Source organism: Ictidomys tridecemlineatus, chromosome 12 (genome assembly GCF_052094955.1).
Source record: "Ictidomys tridecemlineatus isolate mIctTri1 chromosome 12, mIctTri1.hap1, whole genome shotgun sequence".
Taxonomy (NCBI): domain Eukaryota; kingdom Metazoa; phylum Chordata; class Mammalia; order Rodentia; family Sciuridae; genus Ictidomys; species Ictidomys tridecemlineatus.
Genome location: NC_135488.1, coordinates 100,618,674 through 100,635,522, shown reverse-complemented (window position 1 = coordinate 100,635,522; position 16,849 = coordinate 100,618,674). Strand labels below are relative to the sequence as shown.

Here is a 16,849-nt window from a genome sequence, read left to right as displayed (position 1 = left end):
TCAGATCTGCCTGGGACATCTCTGCTGAGGTAATCTGGAGAGCTTCTCAGCAACAGAGATTGTTTGGCAAAGGACAAAAAGGGCAACAGGTGACAGCCTAAGCCACAAGAAGTAAAGCCTTAAGGAGTAAGTACATCTTCCACCCTGAGGAGCGCAATGCCGCCCCAACAGATGTGGAACTGCAGAAACTCCAGGAAGTTTCAGTGGAAGTGTCAGTGAAAGGCCCCTCTGTCCCTTCTACTGACAAAGACATCTATGCACAGGAGGGGCTCTTCTTCTCCAGGGACTGGGTGGATAGTTGAAGACAGAACAGAAGCCAAGACTCTAGATGCAACAGCAATTTTTATTCCCTAGGAACAAAGATACATGAGGAAGAAACTCCAAAAGAAAATAGGAGTATCAATGACAGAATGATACCAGGGTAGCTGGCTCTGGAGACAAGGATAGCATATTCCACAAAGGACCTGGTTACGGCCCTGGTTCCTTGGATCCATATTTGCCCATCCCCAAAAGCCCATTTCAGTGTTTTAGGGTGGGTCAGTGATGTGGAAAACCTGCCTACTATACACAAAGCAGATGAACACACCTGCCTATTCAGAGAGGCTCAGGGACATCAAAACCTCTCAAGAACAAATTAGGCACACAAGAACGAGGAGCCTGGGAGTCACAGACAACCTGAAAGGGATCACAGGGCCCACCATGGCTGACAGAATCGGTGCCCACATGGAATAATAAGGGAACAGTTGTCCTTTAAGGAGCTTTGAGCTATGCGGAGCTGGTGGAGCTGGTCAATCTTGTCAGATTGGGCCCCAGGAAAATTTTCCCCAGAAGTATGGTCTCTAACTTCTCCAAAGGATACTGGCTATGCTGAATCAGAAGCCATATCCCTTTCCCAGAGGATTTGCTCCTATGCTCATTATTGCACTATCCTTCCCCCTGCAGCCTGGTCCTCTAGAGAACAGACTGGCAAAGGATGAGGAGAAACTCTGCCCTCCTCTCACCCACCTGGAATGGGACAATTTCCATGGCAGGTGAGAACCTTTAAGAACAAGATCCTTTGGTGTAGACGAAGTCACCCAGTCCCATCCCTGCACTATAGTGTCCTCCGACTGCTGGCTGGCAGTGGGGATCTGTCCCCATCATAGAGAGGTCTCTTGGAGAACAAAAGTGGGGCTGCTGCCCTGGTGGGCTGAGCCATCCTGAGCCATCTCCTCCTTGTCTCTGCTGTCCCACAGCACTCCATTCATCTTCTTCTCCGGAAACAGGTCACAGTCTGTGGGGACATCCTGGGAACATGCAGAGCAAAGACAGTGGAGCTGGTAAGAGTGGGCAAGGGTGGTGAAGGGACACATGTAGGAAAGCAAGAGACCCTGCTTGGGTCCCCGCTAGAAGGGAGCCCGGTCAGGCCAGTGGGGGAGCAGGGGAGGAAAGGGAGGAGCACAGTGCAGAGCAGGAGTGGGATAGGGCAGCAGAAAGGCCAGGCTGAGCTGAGCTGATCCTTTTGCTCCCCGAGCCAGCTTGGCCTTGTGGAAGGGCAGCTGCTGGGGACAGTCCCTGTTTAGGCCCATGATTAGAAAAAGGAGTGCTGGAGACAGGAAAGGGGATAGGAGGGGACTTGGAAGGCAAGTGGCATCTGTGTGCAAGAGAAGGAAGTAGGTCATGTGACAATGGGTCCCACCTGGCTGTGGCTTTTGCAGCAAAGCCGCTTCTGACAGGACAAGGGCAGGAGGGAGAGAAGTCTTGGCAGCACAGGGTAAATGGTCCGAGGGTTCAGGGGCCGGCCCCGCATTCCCCCTGAAGGCAAAGGAACTTCTGAGTGACTTCTGGGGACCCTCCAGGGCAGCAAGTCCTTGGCTGTCTTCCCTTCAGCAGAAGTCTCAGCCTCCTCCCACCTCTGGGACCTCTGCTGGGAAGCCTGGCTGTTACCTACAGCCAAGGGCTCTGAAGGGCAGAGTCCTCAGGAGCCCCCTTGCCCCTCATTTTTCTGCACAGCAATACTAGATCCTTACCAGTGAGCAGACTGACAGTCAGGCCCACCACAATAACTGTGGTAGAGTTGTGAGCGCTGTACCATAAATAAGACAGAGAATAGAATCGCTGCAGCCCTGTGGGCCTGGAGAGAACAGAGGGGGGAGGACAATTAGCAACTGGTTGAAAGGGCATTCTTAGACACCTCATTCTATCCATCTGCAACAACACTTCCCAAGACAACACTTCCCTAAGTCCTCTGGTGGCCAATCCCTTAGCAAGGCCTGTTTAAGATCCTTAAAACTGAGTTTCTGCCCTCAAGGAGAAAGACAGCAAGCCCAGCCTCACTTAGAGAGGGTGGTTGAGGTCATCAGGGTGGTCACAGTAGTGGTGGTCAGATTGGTGGGCAGGCTGAAGATGGACCCATTAAGTGAAGGTGCAGTGCTAGAGCTCATGCTGGTCACTATGCTCCCAATGCCGATCCAGAAGGCCATGATGAGTCCCGCCAACAGGCCCACAATGGCACCCTGCCCAAAGACACAGTACACTTACTTGTCACAAGGCCAAACCTTCACAGTCTCCAGCCCCCCATCCTGAAAGCCCTGCCAACCCAGTCCACAGACCCATCCCATGCACATGACTGTGGACCCAGATACATCACTCACAGGAGGGTTGGCACAAGGAAAGAACATCCCAAGGCAGAAGAGTCCAAGCAGTGGCCCCCCGACCATGCCAAAGATGCTGATTGCTGCCTGGGGAGGACAGAGTTGAGGAAAAATGAGAAAAGAACACACCACCCACAATCAAAGACCCCAGGCTCACTGAGCAAGCACAACTACCCATCACTGCCTCATAGCCCCACTCATCAGCTGTCTCTCTCCTCCCCCTGGAACAGAGGGCAGAGATGACTGCAGGCATGTGCTCTGGATTCCCACTTCAGGCTGAGCTCTATGTTTCTCTAAACTGACAATATCCCAGAAGTAACCTGAGAGCTTTTTGCCACTTGAGAGTCTAAAGTGGCAAAAAGCTAAAGGTGGTCCATCAAAGGGGATTTCTGACACCTGCTCCTTAAGCCATGCCCTGCTGAAAATTTCCTGTTTCAATCAATCCCTTTTCTTCCTTACAAAGTATTTTCTTCTCTCCATAGTCATTACCTGCAGCACAGATCCCAAATGGGAAGAAATATAGGCCATTCCAAGACAAAGTATCCCATAGCCAAAGGCTGGGGAAAAGCACAAGGGAGAAAATAAGCAGATGTGAGCAAACACAATAAAAAGAGAGAAAAACAATACAACTACCCAACCAAGCCACCACTCCTGGAGCCCTGGAAAGAGGGCACATATTCCTCATGCCCAGCTCCAGGTCCCTCTGCCCATTCTCAGTGCTGTGACTCAGAAACCTCCCCCAGGAAACACTCTGAGATATATAAAACCATGGGGTGAAGGCTGTGGGCTTCACCAGGCAACTGGTGTGCCCAGGATAAAATAGGTGCTGACAGTAGCCAGGGTGTATCTCAGAAATAACAAAACTGACAATATGGGGAAGTGTAACCCCACCAAGGCTTCTGGAAAGCACGATGGCCCGGGCCTCGCAGAACTCAGGGAACCAAGGTTGAATCAGGTCTTCCATCGTAACAGTTGCCAATGAATTAAAAGCAGAGGATATGGTGCTAGAAAAAAGAGAATGAGGAACAGCACTGTGCCCAGGAGCCAAGATAGGCAGAACTAACAAGGGACTCCACAGAGAGAACAGGGCCCAAAAGGTGACAGAGATGACATATGCAAACTAGACCTCATAGTTGGAACTCGGGATACTTCAGAGGAGGTCTGGAAGGCAAGGACTCTGTCCCTTGTTGATTTTTCTTTTTCTTTTTTTTTTTGGCAGCACTGGGGACTGAACCTAGGATCACCCATGTGGTAGGCCAAGTGCTCTACTACTGAGCCCCAGACACTGTCCTTTTCGGATGAAGGTAAAGCTTTTGTTGAAGTTAATCGATTCCTGACATTATAAAAAGAACTCTTAATCAAAACAGAGCATCATCTGCAGAGGCTGTGGTCTTATACAGCTGGACTATATCTTGTCATCCACAATGGATGGCACAGTGAGAAACTCAATGGGATCCCTCCTCCACCTGTCCCCTTGGAGTAGGAGCACCACACCTGAGGCAAGTGGTCAAAGGCGATACCTGAGGGAGCCACTGAAGAGGCAGGCAACAAAGAGCCCAGGCAGGCCTGGCAGACCTTTCAGGATGTCTATCACAAAGTAGAGGACGAACTGCAAGCAGAGCAGAGTACATGGACCTCCTCAGAAGGGTGCCTTCCCCAGGTGGGCTGTGCACGGAAACCCCTCTGCACATGCCCCAGCAAGTCCCCAGAGCCTGGTGCATCAGGATAGGGAGTCAGATACACAGGCATCTGCTACTATAAGTGACCTCCCCCAAGTCAACAGAAAAGGGGCCCTGAAATGAGAGTGACACATGGCAGCACAAGTCCCAGTTCTGCCTCTGACTATCAGTGTGATGTCAGCACACTGCCTATCTCACCAAGGCGATTTCTCCTCTATAAAATGACACTTCTGGAAGGCTTACATAAGACCAGGCATATGACAACTCCTGGCAGAGCATGTCGTGCATAGTGAGGGACAGGTTAAAAGTAACCTTCTCCCCATGCCCCCACCCCGGCAGGATGAGCACTAATTAGGTGATGACTAGGGCTGGCATCTCACTCTCTAGACTATTGGAACCTCAGAGTTAGAGAGGACTTTTCCTCCATCTTCCATCCAGGCCCTGGGGCTTTTCTGTAGCTACTCAAACTATCTGCTTGGATGCCAGGTCTGGCCTCTCATGGGCACAGGAGGGAGCTGGAGAGGCCTTCTCACTTGGTCAGGAGCTGCCTGAGACTGCTGGGTACTCATGGGATTCTCCTGGTAATAGGCGAACATGACCAGGCCGATGAGGCAGCTCATGCAGAGGACCAGCTGCTGGCAGGGGAACACCGCATAGCAGGAGCTGCAAAAAGTCAGTGCCAAGGGGTAAGGCTGGGTTAATGGGCACCATCAGGCACACCCTCCTGAGCCTTCAGAGAGGAGGTCTACTTCCTGGCTCCAATGGATGCATGTGCACCCTGCCATCCTGCCCCACCTCATGCATCTCCAGGGAACCCCCTCCTCTACTGCTTTCTGACCCCGCACTCACAGCACAGCAGCCTTCTCTGTGCGGGAACTGAGGTAGCGCTGCACCTGAGCCTGGTTCACACCATATAAAGAGAGCATCATAAAGACTCCCCCAAAGGCCAAGGTCCAGAAGGTGTGCCGCACAAAGGGGTCAGGATCCAGCCTGCAACAGATGCCACCCAGCCACCATGTCAGAGGCCCAGACACCAACTTGGCTTTCCTATCCTCCTGGAAAGAGAGGTAAGTGGACAGCAGAGCAAAGCGCCACTGCTATGCTAAGAGAATGATTTAAGACAAGGACCTGGATAGACTCAAGAGATAGCACAGCAAGCTGGAGGGAGAGTTCCTTCTTTTCAACCCCAGCCTCGTCCCAGGTAGTCATCCTGGTACCATCCTGATCCTCCACAAACACACCAGCAGGGCATCTGTGATCACCGTTCCTCTCTGTAGTGCCAGTTTCTTGTCCATGCAGTGTTGCACCTGAGCTTCCCAGCATGCCCTTTGCTTATGATGCCCAGATACTAGGTTTTAGGATGGGCTTGGATCCCAGATACTGCAGACTGCAGTCAGGACAAAGTGTGTACTTACTCAATCCCAGAGATACGGCCGTGCTGGGAAGCCACATCCCACACATGCCCCAAGCCTCCTACTTTGTTCGACCCCACAATGATGACTGCCAGCTGCCCTAAGAACATGACCAGTGTCTGGAACACATCTGTCCAGATGACAGCCTTCAGTCCACCCTGCAGAGAAAAGACAGCACACCTGCCAAATATATCTTCCACATCATCCACAGGGAGGACACAACCAGCGAGGAGGCTACACAACTTTCCAGCAGTAATCACTGGGACTCCACTGGCATCATTCCCATCCTCACTCCTACCTCCCATCCTAAATCTCATCTTCCGTCACCCCAACCTATCTGTAGATTTCATCCCATCGCCTCACGACTATATTCTTATCTCATTCCTTTTCTTTCTTTTTTTTTTTTTTAGTTGTAAATGAACACAAGACATTTATTTATTTATTTATTTATTTTTATGTGGTGCTAAGGATAGAACCCAGTGTCTCACACTTGGGAGGCAAGCACTCTGCGACTGAGCTAAAATCCCAGCCCCTCATCCCTTCTTTATCTCTCAGGCCTTACTGCACTTACCAATGCAGTATAGATGTTGCAGACGATGCCCAGGGTCAGCACAGACAGCCACAGATCAAAGCCAGTCACTGTAAGCAGATATAAGTCACACTCATATCTCTGGAAGAGGGTTTCCCAAGACAGAAGCCGGAAGAGCCCTGGTGAATGCAGCTACGCTAAGTCATAGAGATGAAGCAATTAGTCATTAAAGACAAAATAAACCATTCTCAATGGGGAAAAATGTTTGCAGAGCTCCACCAAAAGGTGTTGATTAACCAATTCAGGCGAGGCATAGTAATGTTTGATCAGCTTTCAAGTAAGGTGAACGAATCCTGCTTCTACCTGATAGAAGCCAACCCAAGGGCCCATGCAATGATTTAACTCCCTGTCCAAAGTTAGGTTCTTATGGCACATTGCCCTTCTTTGACCCTCCCAAAGGTGTTTTCCCAGACTGCCACTGCTGGAAGCCAGGGGCCTGACTCCTCACCTGCATTGAGGGCCAAAGATGGAGCATAGAGCACGACCCCCATGTAGATCACCTGTTGGATATGCGAAAGGATGCGATGGGGAGAGGAGATGCAGGTGGGATGAGAGAAGGATGGACCTCAGCTCCAATTTCCCCAAGATTTCCCCTTTCCTAGTTCACTTCCCTCTCCCTTCTCCTCCCAATGTCTGGCTTAATATCACCCTGGTACCTATGGTAGCATTGGACAGAATGGGCAGCAGGGGGCTGCTAATGGCTTCTATGACATTGACCCCTCACAGGAATTTCAATCCTGCCAGTCTGAGAGCAGGGAAAACTCCATCTCCCTCAACATGCCTAAATTCAGCTCTCTACATGCCCCGGGCCCAATTTCTATCACATTCCACCTACCATCTGAAAAATGAAGGTCACAGTTCCACAAACCCGCACTGCTTTATTGAATCGGAGCTCCAAGTACTAGGTAGGAATACACAGAAAGAAAGGTATGGCATTCCTCCCAACTCTGCCCTCCACAACACATACCCCTTCCCTCAAAGACCCAGGAGGGAACATCTAACGCATGTCTACTCTAAGCCTTCCTCAGCAAGGCACTCCCCAGACTCCCAGCCCCACCTGGACTCCATCCAGGAAGAACTGAGAAACTCAGGGGAATTCTCTGCCATCTTCCTTGGATGGCGGTGATCTAGGGCCCTAGATTACCTCATGTATGTCCTGTCCTCTTCTCCATTCATATCTCTGGAGGTCCCCATGCCTCCCCCAACCTTCCCTGCTCACCTCATAGGCACTGGTGAGATTCAAACGGTAGAAGATGGGGATGAAGATGTGAGCAGGTATCAGCAGCCCTAGGAAGTAGGAGCAACCCAGGAACCAATACTGGGTCCCAAATCGGTAGATCTCAGATGGAACTCCCAGGATGGCAACAGCTGACTGGAAGGTGGCTAGCAGGGACAGCGCCACAGGAAAGCAGCCCATTTTGCGATCTGCCATCAGCAGTTGGCCAACGGTATGGCGGCCCCAGCCACGAAAAGCATGGTAGAGACCAATGGCCAGGGAGAGAAGCAACAGCAGAACAAATACCACATAGTCCACAAAGGAGAAGGTAGATGTGGCCACGCTTGGGTGCGAGGTTGAGAGGAGGGGGGCTGCGGTGCTCATCGTTACACTCATCCTCGAAGTGTCTGTGGTCTGCAGCCAGGTGCTGCTCCTGGGTTCTGGGCTGCCACTCAGGCAGCTTATAAGCTGGCTCCCAGCCACGGTTATCACAGTCCTCCTCTTCCACCCAGTGACATGGTCCAGGGTGAGCTGCAAGGAGTCAACTTCTAGTCAAGCCTATTTTGTTCCATACCTGTTAGACTTGCACCAGACAGTGTGGCGATAACTACCTGTGAAGGCCTGGGATGGGCTGGTTAGGGGAAATCGGAAAGGGAGGAAGCAGCAGAGTAAGAGAGCCAGGAGACAATAATTTGGCTAAGACCTTTGGGTGTGCAAAGCTGTGAAATTCAATAATATTCTTGGGCCTCCACCTAAGTAGCAAAAAGAAAAATCAACTCTAGCTCCAGTTTCTTTTCAGAATTAATATAAACTTTGCCTTGTAGGCAAAGACCCAGTCACCATAATGTACTAAGCTAGTAGAGCCCAGCCTGGCGCCACAGCCCTGCAGGGAAGAAGAAATGGAGAACAATGACAGCAGGGCTTCCCCTGTTCCCCTTGCCTCAGCCTTACCTCCCATGATTCCCAGAATCACCCTTCTAACAGCACCAATTCTCAGCACTGCTCAACAGTGAGCTTGCCTCCATGGCAGCCCAAACTCCATTCTAATCACTCTGTGCCTTTTCCTTTCTCTCCAACACTACTCAATCAACCTGATACCCAATTTCTCAGACCCTCCACCTGCCCTACCAAGGTCAATAACAGATCTGGAAAGAATGATGGGATTCCAAAGTGAGAGGCAAGGTGCCAGGGCACTGTGCTGGAACCAAGGATTGAAGATTATGATTCCAGAACCACTGTGGACAAAAGCTAACCAGCTGGGGAGAATGTTCGCACACTGCTGTAGGCAGACACCTACCTGGAGAAGTAATCCCTGTTCTGTGGCAGAGCTGGGCAGAGGTGGAGTGTCTGGCTCTATAAAGTGGCTAAGAAGAGACCAGGAATGAGGTGTGGGGAAAAGCTCAAAAGCTATTTGTTCTAGTCCATCCATGCAGGGAACCAATCACTGTGAACCAAATGGCCCTATCACCCCAACTCAGAAGTTCCAAAATGGGAAGCAGTGAGCTCATATTCAATAGCATTCCTAGATGGATTAGGCTTTCGGCCTAAGTCACTCTTGGCACCTTGTGTGCTGGAGGGAGTTAGAAAGGAGGAACTGAGAGAAAATGGGAAAGTTGCTTTTCTAACTCCCACACAAAAAATAGTAATCCTCCAAGAACACACAGAGAAGCAAAGATGGAACTGCAGAATTTCAGCATTTAAAGAAATCTTAGGTGATCACTATTATATCCTCCTCATTTCACAGATAAGCAAAGGCCCAGATTATTCAAGTGAACTTTTCATAAGCACAGCCAATTGTTGTCAGAGGCCAGATCAGAACCAGAATCTAATAATTCCCCCATCCATTCTGCTCTCCATAAATATCATCTTGTCTTCAGAACCTATGCCCTAGGAGTACTTATTGGTATGGAGGAAAAAACACCAGAGTGTCATGTATTTAGATAGCATAACATGACGACAGTTAACATTTTCTAAACATCTGCTATATAGCCCAGAAGTGTGCTAAGTGCTTTGCTCTCATTAGTAACACTAAATAATGAAGTTATAATGGCTGATGCTTTCAAAATACCATTTCTCAGGTTAAGACAGGAATTTTTCACAAGGTAATTGAAACAAATAATTTGCTTAAGGTTATGCAGTATGATACAAAACAAGGGAGAAAAAAAAATAGTGCTGTCTAAAGGAAGAGTATTGTCTGTAACTATGACAGGTGAGTCACCAGAAAAGATCTGTCCTTACTACTCCAAGAAAGGGCAGGAGCTGAGTGTTAACTATAGTCAATCATTCAAGACACATAGTTTACATTTCAACTAATCTAGAGATAGATTAATATAAACTGTGTCTTCTGGTCCTGCCCACTGGAGGGAAGATCAGGCCAACCTTTAGCTCTCCAGAATTCTTGGGCATATGCTATCTGGTTAGCAAGGAATAGACTGAATCTGAACTTGGAACCTCTTGGGACCAATGAAAAGAAGAAAGAGCTGGCAACTATTGGGTCACATGTTTACAGTCACGAATGCTAGTGTCTAGAAAAAAGTTCTGAACAGATCACTCTGGTTTAATCTAAAGATGCCCAGGGCATTTTTATGTTGCAACATCTTGAGTTTTCTTGTTCCTCTTTGACAATTTTTACTGCTAATGATAGAGATGATGGGAACTACTAGAAAGAGATGTCTGCTATGTGCAACAAAGAACATGTAGAACTAAATGGTTAATGGCACTGATAGGCAGGTGGTTACAGAAAGGACTGGGACACCATACTGCTGAGGTAAACTGATAGGCTTCCTAATAAAATTCTATTTGCCTGAAGTACAGAGAACCCTCCTGGATGGCTAAAGAGAGCCAGGAAAGACAGGAAAAAACAACAACAACCCAGTAACAAAGCCTTCATCGAACACAGTATAATTCTAGGAACAGAGCAGTGGCTTTCTAAAAACCCTACACTGATAAAATCCAATGGACTTGCCAGACAGTTGGAGTCAAAAAGAGGAACCAAGTTGTTTCACTAAAACTTCAACATACCAAGGTACAAACAGCTCATGGGGGCCCCTTTTAAAAAAGCCTTACTCACTTTGGTCGCACATTGCACGGGGAATGCTTTGACTCCTACAAAATGTAAAGGACCCACTGTAGGATCAACTTCTCCAAAAATATTCTCTCAAAATTTGTCTTGTGTCTAAAATTCCTCAAGGTCTGAAAAGCTTGGGGCTTCTTATCAAAATGCCAAGATCGGATTTTAACATCTTGGAAAATGTGCCTGCCATCCAAATGTAAAATGCAAATTCCGAAGATTCTCAGGTATAGGTACCTAGTAATAGACACCTGGGAGAACACGAAGGGAAGGCTCTGCTGGCTACTCGAGATGAGTTCTGGTTGGCTTCAATGAGCTTTTATTTTTTGGGGGGGAGAGCAGGGGGGACGCTAATCAAAGCAAAAACTGTTTCTCCAAAAGCAGGCGTCCCCTAGCACCCTTCAGTCAGAACACCGGCTACCCTGGGACACTGCTGCCTTGCCTTACCTCCGTTCTTCAGCCAGGGCTAGGAAGGTCCCTTCTTTCTTTCCGAACTCAGCATCGCTCCCTGTCTTTGGAAAGGAAAAGAGAGAGAGAGAGAGAAGGGCACGTCTGTGTTGCCCCAAACTCCTCGCTATGCTCTGGGACGCCGCGCGGTCTCAGGACTGAGGTGAAGGCGACTTGGCACCCGGGGCGTTCCCAGGCTCGTGTCCTCCCGCCCGTATTTGCCCTTCGCCCTCCGCTCCTCCATCACCCTTACCCTCTTTCTTTCCCGGCTTTCCCCTGCCCTCCACACGTGCCGAGCTCACCTTTTAACTGCTCGCACTTCAGATCTCCAGTCCCCACGCTTAGGGACAGTCCGCTCCGCCCCTACCAGTCCCTCCTCTCCCGCCCAGAAACTGTTCTGCCCAGCCTCTTCGCCCCCGCCCACTCCGGCCCGGCCCAGCCCACCTGCCGGGTCTCCACACGTGGATTGCTGGAGGGCTGGGCCCGCGGCGCCCAGGCCGGGTGACAGCGGGGCCCCGCCCCCTGCCCGCCCCAGCCGCTGTGCCGCCATGTTTACTGAGGGCGGATGGAGAGGCCCGAATCGCTGCGGAGGCTCAACCTTGGCATCTGGACTAGCAGAACGCGGGCCGGAGAGAGTCTGCAGTCGGCTCAGGGGAGCTGAGCGGCTACAGGGGCGTATGCCAAAGGGGGAAGTGAAAAGGCGAGTGGGTCTGTCCACCCCGAATGAGCACTGGAGCGCACCGAAACTAGCACGGAACTCGTAGAGATGTCCGCCCCTCGGCGACCTGACCCGTCCGACTAAGCCACGCCCCTAGGCGATTGCACTAGAAGGGTTAGATCACGCACCTTTAGAGGGCGTGGCGCTCCGGAGGCGGGACCCCGCGCTGCTCTCGCGAGCTGTCAAGGAGGTCGGAGAGGGCGGAAAATGGCGCCTATCGTTCCTAGTAGTGGTGCAAGCCTGGTTTCCAGGGCTATGGCCCTGCTCCTCGCTCTGGGCGTGGAAAGGGCTCTGGCGCTACCCGAGGTACAGAAGCAAATTGAAGCCGGGCTGAAGTAGGGTTTGTTGACCCTCTGTGTGTCGCGCTTGCCCGCGGTTCTCCCCTCCCTCTGCCGGCTCAAGCTCGGATTTCCTCCTCGAGGCCTCCAGATCCTAGTCCCAGGAATACCCCAAACGGATCCTACTCCCGAGTACTCACAGTACTCACGTTGCCCAGGCCTCCGGCGCCCTCGCCTTGCCCACATTCAAAGACCTATGAAATTCGACCTCCTCTCTCCTCAGCCTTTGAATAATTTTAAATTCTTCGTGCGGATGAGTCCTATGACTCTTTTGCAAGCTGTCCAGTCACGAATGCCGTGCGTGGTGCGGTGATAGGACTATTCTTTCTGTAATGCTTGACGAGTTCTTGGTGTTCCTGCAGTCCTTTTACGCTCGGCTAAACTGGGGCTGCCAAGATGCGAAGTCTCTGGAGAAACCATAGTAAAAACCTTGTGTAGTAATCCTCAAAGATAAAGATCTTTCCTGTGTGAAGACTGGTACTGAAAATCTGACGCACTCATTCAGCGCCCAGCTTTAGGAGAAGAAATGGCATCTCCTAGTCCAGCCTGATAAAAAGATATGACATGAGCCATCTCCCCTGCGTTAGAAGAATTCTGGAGAGGTGTACTGGCAGTGAATTCTTGATCCTTGTTTGTTCTCTTGGCTTTTCTTTCTACAACCCTAATAAGGTTTCTTTCTCTTCTGCAGATATGTACCCAGTGTCCGGGGAGTGTGCAAAATTCGTCAAAAGTGGCCTTTTACTGTAAGCAGACTCCGGAGCTAATGCTGCACGCCCGCTGCTGCCTGAATCAAAAGGGCACCATCTTTGGGTGAGGGAGTAGAAGACATCCTTGGATACCGGAAAAGAGTTTCAGACCTAAATCTACAATCCTTGCCAGATTGGGTTTTGAGATAAATACTGGTGCCTAACCGTAGGCATCTAAACCATGATCCTCAAACTTTTAAATTTGTTATAGCGTTTTTGGCTAGGTAAACAATCCTGTGCTTCCTGGATGAAACTGCTTAAAAGTCATAGTTTGGGCCTTTTTAAAAATAGGCTTTTATGCTGGGCTCTGTGGTGAATGTCTGTCATCCCAGCGGCTCAGGAGGCTGAGACAGGAGGATGGAGAGTTCATAGCCAGACTCAGCAAAAAGCAAGGCACTAAGCAACTAAGCGATACCCTGTCTCTAGCTAAAATACAAAAAGGCGCAGTGGGGGGGGGGATGCTGATGTGGCTCAATGGTTAAGTCCCTTTGGTACCGAAAAAGGGCTTTTATGGCACCATTTTGAAAAGAGCTTTGTTCTTTTGTTTATTATCAAGACTTGGGTTATTTACTGTGTGTCTGGAAGAGATTCTCCCCTTATTCTCCAAGACACTGGCTTTTCTTCCTTTTCTGATTAATTCATTTTTTCTTTAGGACAAATTCCTCTTCCTGGCCCTTTTTTCAGGTTAACTCCTCAGATTCACTCCTTGGCCTGGCTGCCTTTTTCCCTTTACACTTTTTTTTGGGGGGGGGCGGGATCTGCCTATTCTTTTTTTTTTTTTTTTTTTTAGGGGAGGGTATGGGGGATTGAACTCAGGGGCACTCGACCACTAAGCACATCTCCAGCCCTATTTTTTATTTTATTTAGAGACAGGATGTCACAGAGTTGCTTAGGGCCATGCTAAATTGCTGAGGCTGGCTTTGGACTCTTGATCCTCCTGCCTCAGCCTCCCAATGTGTGGGGATTATAGATATGTGCCATCCTGCCCAAGAATCTGTCTATTCCTAATGGCTTCAACTATAACCATCATGCAAATCTCTCCCCAAATTAGGTATCTTTTAGTGACCTTTGACTTCTTCAAGCTCCAGGTACATGTGGGTATCTCTAACCTATTAAACATTTCTTCCTGGGTACACTCTAAACTTCAAATTGGAAAATGTCATGCCTTGCTCTCATTCTCTTCTTTCCCTAATCTACCTAAATACTTCCTGTGTTAAACTTTCTGAAAGCCAATTTTTTTCATTATTATTATCTTGCTTTCATATTGTATGTGTAACTATTTCTTGCCCACAGGATACAGGTGAAATCACGAACTACCATAACTAGTCCCAACCTGTTTTTCCATCATTTAAATTACTTGCCCACTCAAACCCTCCATAAGGTCTAGCTCCAGCCAGACTTGCCTCCTCCCCAAAGGCATTCCATTTTTGTTAGTTTCTTCATGCCTCTTTCCATAACTAAAATTGCATTCCTCCACCAAGTTAGGACGTAGCAATACTTAAATTCCAACATCCTTTGTAAATACTCCCTACTACCACATCCCAGAGTAATATCTTTTCCCTTGTAACACTTAGTGTTTATACCATTCAAATTTCTGTATATGGTCTCCTATGATTTCTTTCATATTGTAATTTAATGTATTCATTTTTAGTGTTTATTTTTAAAGTTATGCTCTTGTTCCCCTACTACATTGTAATCCACTTGAAGACTAAGATACTGTGTTATATATATTTTGTCCTCTCCTAATTTTTGCAGTTTGTAGTTACTCAGTAAATTTTCCCCCCCGGTACTGGTGATTGAACCTAGGGGAGCTGTGTCACTACGTTTCATCCCCAATCCTGCTTATTTTACACATCTCATTAAATTATACCTGTTGGCCTCAAGCTTGTGGTACTCCTGCCTCAGTCTCTCAAGATGCTGGGATTACAGGTGTTCACCACTGCACATGGCACTCAATAAGTGTTAGTAAAATAAAGGACTGGAAAGCAATAGGTAGTGAAGAAAAAATAGCATGTCATGGAGTTTAATGTCCAGGAGTTTAGAATCCGTCTGTAATAGAAGTTGCACTTGGAAAAAAACTGTATATGATACATTTTTTTTTAATTTAAGTGTCTTCTGTGGATCTGAGAATCGATATAAGATTCACTAATCTAACAAGAACAAAATTTCTTCCAATATTTGCACAGTGTATAGAAAAAAAGTATTAGAACAGTTTAGTCCAATAGAATATTCTGTGATAATGGAAATGTTCTAATCTGTACTAAACAAAACATAGCCACTAAGGTGGTTATTTCACATGCACTTTGAAATGTGACTAATGTAAATGAAACACTGAATTTTTAGACTAAATTAAAGTAACTACATATAGCTAGTATTGATTGTGTCAGATAATGCATGATTGAAATGTCCACTACAACACCTAGTCTGTGGCTCTAAACAATTGTATTCAATTACCATTAGCTGAAATGGGGACTGCATAATCAAATACAAACCTTGCCTTGGATTTAAAAAAAAAGATACATAGTTATACCAATTATTTTATTTCCTCAGATTGGATCTCCAGAACTGTTCTTTGGAGGATCCTGGGCCAAACTTTCCTCAAGCATATACTGCTGTTATCATGTAAGTGGTTAGGTTCCCTCTTGCCCAAAAGGTGAATATGATAAAGTATTGATAGGAAAATCTTTGGGGATGGACCCTTTAGAAAGTAAATGAATATTAATATTGGATAATCAGGAAAAAGATACTTTCCTGAACAGTGTGTACTTTGCAGAGACCTTCAGGCAAACCCTCTCAAGGATAACTTGGCCAACACCTTCCGTGGCTTTATCCAGCTCCAGACTCTGTGAGTAACAGGATAGGGCAAATGCTACAAATTCAACAACTTTGGGCTGCATTTTCTTTTTCTTCTTTCTTTTATTTTATTCTTTTTGGTGTTGGGGATTGAATCTATGGCTCTTGCATGTTAAGCATTTGCTCTACCTCAAAGTTACGCACGCCCTCAGCCCCTCAGGTTGCATGTTATGATCACCTATGTTGTCTTCAGGGTACTGCCACAAGGTATAAGCTGTCCTGGGGGTAATGATGCCTGGAAACAAGTTATCTCTCATAAAGACAACAAGATCTGCCAAGGGCAAAGGAACCTTTGCAATAGCACTGGAGACCCAGGTATGCTGTCTTATCTCCACCCTTCTGAGCATTTCCTTTCCTCACTTATGTTATCTGTTTTACATCAGAAATATAATGATACTTAAGTTGTCTTTTGTTTGAAGATCTGAGGCTTTAACTCTTTGGAAAGAAAAGATCTTAAATATTATTATGTTCTGATTATTTGTATTCTGAGAACTAAGTTAAAGCACATATTTTGGAATAAACCTGATTCCATTCAGTGATGTTCTCCTTTCTTTCTGACTTCCAGAAATGTGTCCCGAGAATGGATCTTGTGTAGTTGATGGTCCTGGTCTCTTGGAGTGTGTTTGTGCTGATGGCTTCCACGGATACAAGTGTATGCGCCAGGTGAGGATTTGACCTTCTTATTAGTAATAAAAGGAATGCATAGGGCAGGAACCTCTCTTAAAGGAAAGCCACAAGAAGCTGATGCTAGTTACCTAGAGAAGAGGAGCTATAGGGGAATTGCCCAGAATGAACTAGGTGTTAAGATGTAGTCTTCTGTGCAATGAATGCTGTGTAATTTTTTTTTTTTTTTTGGTTAATCACAGGGCTCCTTCTCACTATTTATGTTCTTTGGGATTCTGGGATCCACCACACTGTCCCTCTCCATTTTGCTTTGGGGAACCCAGCGCCGAAAAGCCAAGACTTCATGAACTACACAGGGCTTCCTACTGACCTAAGATCATCCTGATGTATATAGCCCAGCAAGGAAGATTTGTTAACTTGACGGGCATCATTGACCAACGGACCCTCCTAAGTCTGAGGGTGCATTTGGAAGGAAAAAGAAAAATTGCACTATGCCAGTGTTGGACACTCTTGAGTCAGGAATG

The 16,849-nt window shown here is 47.7% G+C and overlaps 2 protein-coding genes across 13 annotated transcripts; one reads left to right on the top strand and one right to left on the bottom strand.

Moving 5' to 3' along the window:
- Positions 1–323: 323 nt before the first annotated feature.
- Positions 324–12,032, bottom strand: Slc5a6 (solute carrier family 5 member 6). 11 transcript variants are annotated; one of them, XM_078029498.1, is made up of 18 exons: positions 11,893–12,026; positions 11,047–11,107; positions 8,827–8,893; positions 7,533–8,060; positions 7,149–7,214; positions 6,762–6,813; positions 6,296–6,363; positions 5,728–5,882; positions 5,162–5,302; positions 4,846–4,975; positions 4,154–4,242; positions 3,525–3,637; positions 3,123–3,190; positions 2,634–2,720; positions 2,317–2,495; positions 2,010–2,113; positions 1,679–1,794; positions 324–1,286 (listed from the first exon to the last, which is right to left on the bottom strand). In XM_078029498.1, exons 4-18 carry the CDS (start codon positions 7,923–7,925, stop codon positions 1,140–1,142), a joined length of 1,908 nt encoding a protein of 635 aa, XP_077885624.1. In that variant the 5' UTR covers positions 7,926–8,060; positions 8,827–8,893; positions 11,047–11,107; positions 11,893–12,026; the 3' UTR covers positions 324–1,139. The 11 variants fall into 11 exon arrangements, with proteins under 11 accessions (XP_077885624.1, XP_013212829.1, XP_077885619.1 ...); XM_013357375.4 differs by lacking the exon at positions 11,893–12,026 and adding an exon at positions 11,491–11,625; XM_078029493.1 differs by lacking the exon at positions 8,827–8,893 and having other exon boundaries at positions 11,047–11,111; positions 11,893–12,032.
- Atraid (all-trans retinoic acid induced differentiation factor) lies at positions 11,936–16,809 on the top strand. 2 transcript variants are annotated; one of them, XM_005322540.5, is made up of 7 exons: positions 11,936–12,070; positions 12,791–12,912; positions 15,399–15,470; positions 15,622–15,693; positions 15,895–16,016; positions 16,267–16,364; positions 16,568–16,809. In XM_005322540.5, exons 1-7 carry the CDS (start codon positions 11,972–11,974, stop codon positions 16,670–16,672), a joined length of 690 nt encoding a protein of 229 aa, XP_005322597.1. In that variant the 5' UTR covers positions 11,936–11,971; the 3' UTR covers positions 16,673–16,809. The 2 variants fall into 2 exon arrangements, with proteins under 2 accessions (XP_005322597.1, XP_077885629.1); XM_078029503.1 differs by lacking the exon at positions 11,936–12,070 and adding an exon at positions 12,365–12,704.
- The last annotated feature ends 40 nt before the right edge of the window (positions 16,810–16,849 follow it).